The 9,564-nt window shown below is 36.3% G+C and overlaps 1 protein-coding gene across 1 annotated transcript; it reads left to right on the forward strand.

Annotated features, from left to right (window-relative positions):
- The first annotated feature begins 389 nt into the window (after window positions 1-389).
- CCP1 (P-loop containing nucleoside triphosphate hydrolases superfamily protein) lies at window positions 390-9,259 on the forward strand. The gene is made up of 11 exons (XM_086667099.1): window positions 390-609; window positions 936-1,118; window positions 1,218-1,276; window positions 3,183-3,248; window positions 3,371-3,478; window positions 3,764-3,830; window positions 5,406-5,490; window positions 6,659-6,819; window positions 7,468-7,569; window positions 8,216-8,435; window positions 8,917-9,259. The coding sequence occupies exons 1-11, from the start codon at window positions 571-573 to the stop codon at window positions 9,048-9,050; spliced, it is 1,224 nt and encodes a 407-aa protein (XP_086523225.1). The 5' UTR covers window positions 390-570; the 3' UTR covers window positions 9,051-9,259.
- Window positions 9,260-9,564: the final 305 nt, after the last annotated feature.

Here is a 9,564-nt window from a genome sequence, read left to right on the forward strand (position 1 = left end):
ACTTTATCTTCTCCTTTGTTTCTCTCTCTCCTTTCTTTATCATGTTCATTGTCATCCTCTTTTTAGAATAATTTTCAATTGTTTCCAATTTGTTATTTTTTTTTAATATTCCCTCCCATCTTCATCACTCGATCCACTTTCATGAGAAGATTAAAGAAAAAAAATCGGAATTTTTCTAGAAATGATGAATAAAGAAACAACGAAAGAGGAAAAGAGAAAGAAAAATGAATTCAGATAAAGGTTGGAAAGTCAAAATCGAACTTAACAGACTTTTGACGAAAACAATGAGAAGGGGGCCATCTCTATATTTGAAGATTACTAGAGGATACGTCGAATAACTGGTCATAAAGTAAGGGGTCAAATAGGAAACAACACTTTTAATTTCTAGTACAGTCAAGAAGATTCTCCCCAAGTCCGACCACAATAAGTTCAGTCCTCCGTTTACATTTTTGTCACTCTTAGCTGTCTTTAGGGGGAGAAAGAAAAGAGAGGGAGAGAGAGAGAAGAGAAGAGAAATTTCTCTGATTTTTCAGATCTCTCTCTTTCTTTCGTTTGCATCTCTCTCCAACAATGGCGGATGAGCCTTCTATTACCAGATGGTCGTTCGAGGTACAAGTCAATTGGTCAACTGAATCATTCTCATTGCTAACCCTTTTTCATTTCAAGATTTCACTTTACTTATTTCTCGTCTATTTTCTCTCTCTTGATCTGTTTCTCCATACTTCATAAGATTGATCATCCAAATTCAATTTGCATTTGCTAATTGTGATTAAAGTTCTTTTTAAATCTTAGCTATCAATCAGTAGAATTAATCATGTAACTTGAATTTGGTTGTTTTCTGCAAATCTGGGTCGAACTTAGTTTGTACAATTAGATGGATCAAACTAAGTTGAGAGAACTTATCTTGATTTCTTTCTATCTATTTGTCTATGAAGGACTTTAAAATGATGTATGATTCAAAGTTTGGGAAAAAAAGGGAGCAACCGAAGAAAGACGACGAAAGTAATCATGTTGCTAATGGGGCAAATTCTAATGGAACTTCTAGAACAAATGGGAATGGAGATGAAAACACCCAAAACACATCTGACATGTCCATCTATGAGCAGTATCAGAATCAGGTTATTTGAATATGACTACTCTAATTGGGTCTAATTTTCTCATTTTTGGAATGACACAGTGAATTATTATGTTAAAAAGTTGAGCTTGTTGAATTTCAGGCGAAAAGGAAGCTAGAGTCTACTAATGGAGTTGCTAATGGGAGAACCAATGATAAGCCGTAAGATAATGTTCTCGTGCATTGATATCTGGTTTTGATTATTAGTAGTTAATAGGAACATGACTTTGGATGGCTGATTCTGATTTTGATTGTGTAGAAGGTGACAGACTTGGTTGATTTGCAAACTGTAGGATACTCACAGATTACAGTTGGAAATCATTTTTTAGGTGTTCAGAGTTCATAGTTGTAATCCAGGACCCATCACCCCCCTTGTCAATTTAGTATCTAGTACAAAGGCATCCAGAAGCCATCAAATACCTAGCTAATCTCAAAGAAATCCGATATATAAAAACAACTCGGTCGGTTATATGAGAGAATAGAGATAAGTTTGAAGACCAGCTATTGTTTCATCAATTCATCGCAATAGAAAATCAACTCGTATCAATCAATTGAATTTGTTGAATAAATAAAGCTAATTATATTAATGTGTTAATCATACAGATAACGAAAAAAAACTCACTAATTCAAATTAGCATCATGTACGGCATAAACATAAACAAACATACGACCATGAGGGTTTCCTAAAGTTTGAACTCTTTAAGTAATTATGGAAACAACTAAAGGGTGTTGAATTCATTTAAAATGTTAAGAGAAAAAAGGATGTAGTTGCAAAAACTACCCTTTTCTCTCTATTTTTTTTGTGTATTCTCCCCTCATAACCGATCCTTTATCTCCAAATGAGATTTAAACTATTAACTCCATTTTCTTTTGTCCACAACTGCTTGGCCAGTTAGTTGTGCATCTACTCTAAAAACCTGGACGTCGAGGGTTCAATTAACAGTGGAGGTGGAATCCATCTTTATTGACTTGTTTTAAGTGTATAAATAAAGTAAAGGTGGGAATGGACTTTCATGTACCTAGAATAGCATTAAGGGTCTTTATATGGCCTTTAGGGCCCAAGATATCTACGATAATGGTAGTTATAGTGCTTATTCAATTCATACATTTGTTCATGATGTCTCCATGCCATATTGAATGTAATGCTCTTGGAGTATATTGCTACCTATATTCAGGGTCTTAGCCAAAAGGGATCCACCTCGCCCGTAGGAAAAGATGGGAGCCTAGTAAATGAAAATAAGACTCGGACTCAATAGATATAGACTTGTACAACGATTAAATGACCCTTTAATATATATTTATCAACATAGGCACAAAATTGTGCACTGAAGTGAGAGATACCAGAGATGCATAATGTCTTTCGTTTTGAGATTGGGCTCCAAGAGTCATTACATTTCAATGGCATTGAGACATTATGAATATAATATGCAATACATCATGAATTTGGATTAGCACTGTAACCACCAATTAAGACATCTTGGGTCCTAAAGGTCATATAAAGACCCTTAAGGCCATCCTAGGGGGCCTGGAAGCCCATCTACTTCTACCTTTACTTTATTTATTGCCTAAATTACATGGGTTAAATCTTGATGACAAATTGTTCCACCGAGACTCGATCCCATGACCTCATGGGCTTAAGAGGGAGTGTCCAACCATTGCACCAAAAGTGGTGGACTGGAGATGGATAATGTTAATTCTAGATTGACAAGGAAAAGAAATGGTGTTTGTTCAATTTTTTGCGTAATCACGACAAGTGAAAAAAGCAGGCCCCTCATAATGTTCGCAAGTCATGAAGTGTAAAACTTGTGACCCAAGCCATACAGTAATTTAAGCGAAGTTCTCAACAAGGCTTGTTAGAAGCTAGTTAGGGCCAATTTCCCTCTATAACAGTGTTCAGGTTATATATATCATATGTATCAAGGTCAAATTGATGGGGTTTTCCGTTCATTCACGAACTCGATAGAGTGCAGTTTAATGGTTTGGGAGTTCTGTTAGTTTGTTACCTGAAACTTCAAAAATGCAGTAATTACTCGCTTCTCCAAAGTTCTTCATGTCCTGGTTTTTGCAGGCACAAACCACTATTTCCTGCATTTGAGTCTGCAGAAATGCGTACCTTAGCGGAGAGTTTAAGTAGGTAAGACAACTTCCGATTGTATTCCTTACACTCTGTGCCCAAAGTTATGCATTTATTTTCAATCAGGATCCATTTTTATCGTACTTTCTTGCACTATATAACTCCTTGTTTTTTTGGTTCAGAGACATACTTCGTGGAAACCCAGACGTAAAGTGGGAAAGCATCAAAGGGTTAGAGAATGCAAAGCGTCTTCTAAAGGAAGCAGTTGTAATGCCAATTAAGTACCCAAAGTATGTGAAAACATATAAATGATTTACTAGTTATCTTCAAAAAAAATTGTGTAATGTCTATTTCTATATTTCTCCAACTATTGGAACAAGAAATGAAGGGTGGAGACTGGGTGAGTGGCGGAAAATACATCTCATGTATCTCTATGTTCTCCCTTTTTATGCTCGAATCATCAATATTTTTTCTTATTTTTAATTTATTAAGAGACTTGTAGAGGATTAAAGCTAATATGAATTGAAGTCATCTTCAGTTTCACTGCATTTAAGCTGAAAGTCTCAATATTTTAGGTATTTCACTGGCCTTCTATCACCGTGGAAAGGAATTCTGCTTTTCGGTCCACCGGGAACGGGGAAGGTTAGTAAAAATATATTTCTTATAAATCAGTGATGCACTTTCTTAAAAACCGGCAACAGGTTGGTTCGTCTTTATATCCTGTTACGCTAGACTCACACCCATCGCCCTTAAGGTTGCTGGTCCTAAACATATTACTTCGTAAAAATGCAACTCTTTAGTGTTAGCTATACTATTTTTGCCACATTTCTCTTATAATATTGCTATCTAGGATGAGATACCATAGGTGTCAGTGTAGCTTAGTGTGATTTTTTTTTTTGGGGATATGGACTATGATAGTCATTACAAGGCATTGATACATCATCCAGATGTGATAAGCACGATAACCGCCTAATTTAAACCCTTAAAGGCCAACCTAAGGGGCCTAAAGCCCAACTAACTTTATTTATTTAAACCCAAGTTCATTAAATCCTGGAGTTGCACTTCCATGGGATCGAACTTGGGACCTTCGTCTTGCGGAGTGAGTGTCCATCCACTACACCAAGAAGTGGTAAACAGCTTAGTGTGATTATCTATCCATATCGATAGATTTGAAAAAACATATTTTATGCTTTAGGTTCACCGAGGAATGTTTCATGTCGAAACCCAATGCTCCTAGTGGGTGACCACGGCCGACTGGGACAAGAGCACAAAGTTTCTGCACCCAGCCTTAACGTTATTAAGGGCCCAGCTGTTCAGGTCTTATACTAGTTTCGGACTTTCGGCTTAATATTTTTATACTTGAAATTAGATATGTATGGAATTTAAGTTGCAGCTTAGTGGTTAAGAGTGTATTTCAGGGTGTATGGTCGAAGGTTCAAAACCAGCAACAAATATATTACTGTCCATTGACCTTAAGGTGGCTGGCCTAAAAATATATTACTTTGGTAAAGATGTAACACTTGAGTGTAATCTATTCTGTTTTAGCAACTTTTCTTTTATAATAGTGCTAGCCAGACTGAATTGCCATAGGTGTCACATAGCTTAGTATGAATATCATTTCTTGTCCGTAAATTTAAAAAAACAAAGCTCCAAGTGAGTGACCAGGATCGCCTCCGATAAAGCAGCCAATGTGTCCCCTTCCAGCCTTAACATTATTAAGGGCCCAAAATTGGGTTACACTAGTTTTTTATACTTGAAACATAATATGTGTAGGATTCAAGTTGCAGTTTAGTAGTTAAAAGTGTGGTTTCAGGGTGAATGTTCGAAGGTTCAAATCCTCCTTAAAACACTATTTGGAGTTTCATTTTTACTTTTCACTATATAGGAAACGACCTAATTTTAATCTGCTTTAGGCCCCCAAACGCTTGGACGTTCCCTGGTAAGACCTGCACCACACACTAGTAGTGAGAAACTCCACTGGGTGATGCTAAATTCCCAATAGTCTTTATAGTCTGATAGAGAGACGAAATAAAGAAATGAAAGCTTGGACCGTATTCTCTCCATAAAGATATTTGGTGCCTTGTATCTAAAACTACATTAGTTTACTTTTATAGTTGTTGTTATTGGATTTTGGTATTTACATTATTTGGTGCTCTACTTATTTCTTTAAAAAAAAAATCCTTTTTGGATCATTAATTTGCTACTTGTATATTGCAGACTATGCTTGCCAAGGCTGTCGCAACTGAATGCGGGACTACCTTTTTCAACATTTCAGCATCTTCAATTGTTAGTAAATGGCGGGGTACGACATAGTTGATTTAATTAGTTTTATCCAAAATAGATATATTGTTAGTAAAATTGACTGAATTTAGGAAACTCTAAGAAGCTAGAATAACAATATCCCTAAAATCATGCTACAAATATTAAAAACAAATTAAATAAAGTTAGAAAGTTCAATGGGTTGGGTACTTGGTTCACATCATTGATCATTCTCTTGCTTGAAACAAAGTTCCTTTTCTAACTTTGCCTTTATTTCTACTAGCAATCATCTGAAGGCGAGTCCTTGGCTCCTCCTCCATGCTTCTTTTGTCTCCAGTAGGGTGAACTTATAACATTTCAAGCTTCTCTTACTTGCAAATAAAAATCCCAAATATATTCCTTCATGACTCCATGGAGCTAACTTCGATGGGTAGCAACTGGCCTCTGTCAATATACCATAATATTGCCGCCTTAATACTTATAACCCAGACGGCCAGACCCATTTATTCCCCACTTTGAGTCTGTCAATATCACTCTTCTCAAAATCACTCTCACTATCACCAACAGCAGCAAGTCCATTCAGCCATGATTTCCTTATATCAGGCCACCTATCATTTCCGTAGTTTTCGATTAGTTTGAAAATTCTCACTTACTTGTCATAGGACCATTAGAATAACCATTTTTTTGTACAACCGTCTTTTGCCTATTAACTGTTACTTTTAAATTATAATATAATTTTTGAAAAGATAAACTGTTATTACAGTCATTTTCTCTGATTGCTTTTTGAGCTTTTTCCTTTTTTAACGGTACCCTGTTTCGACAATAAACTCTTTCATAGCAGCCTTTTTGTTCGTTATAAGCCATTGTTGTTCAGATGTTCTTCTATCTGGAGTTGGTTTCATGGAGTGCCAGTAAGGTGCTAGGCTGACATCTCCGTCTAGCAAAATTACAAGTTAAGACATTTAGATGGTGAACTATCAAGAACTACCACTTATACATACAAAATTGCTCACGCCATGAATGCATCTTTACCCACAAGAAGAGCAGAAATCCATTCTGCTACTTACAAGGAATAGTAAATGAGATCACTATCATGTTCAGTTTATGTATTCAGTATTCATTTGCATGATTGCAGGAACATTCAACTGTGTTCTTATAAGTAGTTTCCAGATGTTGCACCTTTAATTCCTTTAGTTTGTCTGAGACTGCAGGTGACTCAGAGAAGTTAGTGAAAGTGTTATTTGAACTTGCTAGGCATCACGCTCCGTCAACCATATTTCTCGATGAAATTGATGCAATCATTGGTCAACGTGGCGAAGGGCGCAGCGAGCATGAAGCAAGTAGGCGTTTGAAAACCGAGCTACTTATACAGGTCAACTCGAGTTTACTTATGACTTAATGATGACATTCTCATATCTATCTCATGTACAGTTAACTAGCATAAATACTCAATATGCTATATTTCCTGCTCAATGTACAGTCAGAGCTAACACTGTCGTAGGCTTATAACACCAGCAAATTGTTGATGATTCTGAATATTTTAATCGAGATCAGAGATGAGAGCTATTCATTTCCTGGTTAGCCAGTTGTACTTATTCTCCCTGCTATATATGGCCTTTTCGACTGAAATATGAGATCCACCAAACTATGGCATTAAAAATCATTCACAACTATGCTGTATCATTGTAGCAGTCATGTCGGTTTCTGATAAGAGAGTCACGAGTCTCAACAGAAAAACATTCAGTTATCTAAATTTAAAGTATTTGATACTTCTGTTAACAGCAGGCCAAGTATCCACCTTATTATTCACATTATTTCCCCTAGCTCTACGTATCACTAATCATTTTTTGGTTTTAGTAGTACCTTCTGTTATAGCTAGACAAATGTACCTTGTCTGTTTCTAATGGAAGTGTCTCCATAAAATTATTGACCACTCTTTTTTGAAATTCAACTGTATTGTTTCTCTCAACTCATTGCTGGTTCTTATTAATGTATCGGAGACACTCGTGTTAGACTGCAGATGGATGGTTTGACAAAGACAGATGAGCTTGTTTTCGTTTTGGCCGCAACAAATCTTCCATGGGAACTAGACGCTGCTATGCTTCGACGTCTTGAGAAGCGGGTATCCTTTTAGTTGGACAATGCAAATTTAGTAATTAGTATTATATGAGAATTAAATTTTTTTTATTTTCGACTATTCATAAGTTTTATGTAGTTTCAAAACCATAGGTCTTAAATTCTTAATAGCATCATCAGAATGTCGTTCTAGTTGAAACTTGAATCTAGAGGAGACCCATCGAAACGAAAAGAACTTCACAGGAACAAAAACTAAGTTTATGTACTTCATTGAATATTGCATCCTAATGTCAAATCATTTCACATGGAATAACATACGTATCATTCTTTGTAGTTGGTCTCTGCCGAGAATCACGGGTCTCGTCTCGGTCTCGGCCCTCTCCCGAGACGAGACTCGGCCGAGACCCCGAGTTAGGTTTTGGCCGAGTTTCTCGGCTATCTCGCCCGAGACAGACCGAGTCCAAGACCGAGACAGCAACTTCTAATTATTTGGACTCTTTTTTGGAAACTTTAAATCCTAATTGTATACTACTATTTATTACCTTCCTAAATCTTAACTACTTGTTATATACTTATATTGCCAGACAATCTAAGATAAATAGCAATAATATTATATAGAATTTTTAGGTGTTATGCCGTACTATCTAACCATATGTTGAGGTTCTTATTCTTCCTTTACATAATAAAATTAGATACTTGTACCACTTCCGGAATCAGAGGCAAGAAGAGGAATGTTCGAGGAACTATTGCCATCGGTATCGGATGAGGAAAAGCTTCCGTATGATTTGCTAGTGGATAGGACAGAAGGTTATTCGGGTTCAGATATTCGTTTGGTGTGCAAAGAAGCTGCCATGCAACCCCTGAGACGGTTAATGTTGCAGCTTGAAGACAAAGATGTGGTACCTGAGGAGGGTATGCTACTCAACTTACCTGATTTACTTCAAATAATCTGCACAAATTCATATAGCTATGGAAATGAAAGAGATACACGTTTCCCCCTAAACTATTCCCAACCATTCTTGTTGTTCCCATCAATATACAAATTCCATTTTCTTTGTTATGATGACCATAAAATGCCATCATGAAAGCGTTTTACCATATTAAAACACCAATTCACACTATAAAATGATTATTTGGTTAGGATGATCATCATCCACATGTTGAAGAAATCATCCTTATTTTGCTCCAGTAGTTCAGTAGTACATTACATTTAGTTATTTTCAATTTCTTTACCCCAAACATGGGATACTAAATGCGCCTGAGATACTCTACTCACCTTCCTCAAGAGTGATATATTTGACGTCTCAGATAATAGACCATACTTTCTTCTTGTCTGGTTTTAGTTTGACATCGAACTAATAGCACAGAAACAAATGGGTTTTATTGGATGCAGAGTTGCCAGTGGTTGGTCCTATAATGCATGAAGATATAGAAACAGCATTGATTAACACTAGACCTTCAGCACATCTTCATGCTCCCCGTTACGAGAAGTTTAACAATGACTATGGCAGCCAAATACTCCGGTGAAGACCAACTTCTGCATCTTCTTTTTGTTTTCTCCACTCAGGAGTTTCATGGCTTTGTTAAATTTAAATAAGTCAGAAAACCATGTCTGTTTGTTTGTTTATTTGTTTGTTTGTTTGTTGTATAATTGTTGAACATGATGTAATCTGATCTCCGGGGCATTGAATCCTTTATAGTTTTTAGTCTTGATCGGATTGTTCACGATTTCACTATTTCTTGCTCGAGTGATCGGTCTTTAAAAACTCAGACCTGCCTTAGCATGATACGACGATAAGAAGATACTGGAGTTGAAATCGGGTAACAGCATAGGATCTAATTACTCTATATTAAAGAGATTATGATCGATAGTGTTATCTTGTAATCTCTGAAATGTGAATAAGATCAGCACCCGAAGAACTCCAGAGGGGATAAAGGTTGTTTGTGAATAAGTCGCCTTCTCAAGAAATATTTCAACAAAGATGGAGATGGGATGATTAAGAAAGAATTCCAAAATATTTGAAGATTAAAATATTTCATA

Source organism: Eschscholzia californica, unplaced genomic scaffold (genome assembly GCF_041429995.1).
Source record: "Eschscholzia californica isolate CP2 unplaced genomic scaffold, dmEscCali1.0.p SCAF_3, whole genome shotgun sequence".
Taxonomy (NCBI): domain Eukaryota; kingdom Viridiplantae; phylum Streptophyta; class Magnoliopsida; order Ranunculales; family Papaveraceae; genus Eschscholzia; species Eschscholzia californica.

What these genes read in the sequence shown, in the direction of transcription:
- CCP1 (XM_086667099.1), top strand. Translation starts at nt 571, where the DNA reads ATGGCGGATGAGCCTTCTATTACCAGATGGTCGTTCGAG. An exon ending in ATGAGCAGTATCAGAATCAG is followed by an intron (nt 1,119 to 1,217) that starts GTTATTTGAATA and finishes GTTGAATTTCAG; the next exon opens with GCGAAAAGGAAGCTAGAGTC. An exon ending in TTAGCGGAGAGTTTAAGTAG is followed by an intron (nt 3,249 to 3,370) that starts GTAAGACAACTT and finishes TTTTTGGTTCAG; the next exon opens with AGACATACTTCGTGGAAACC.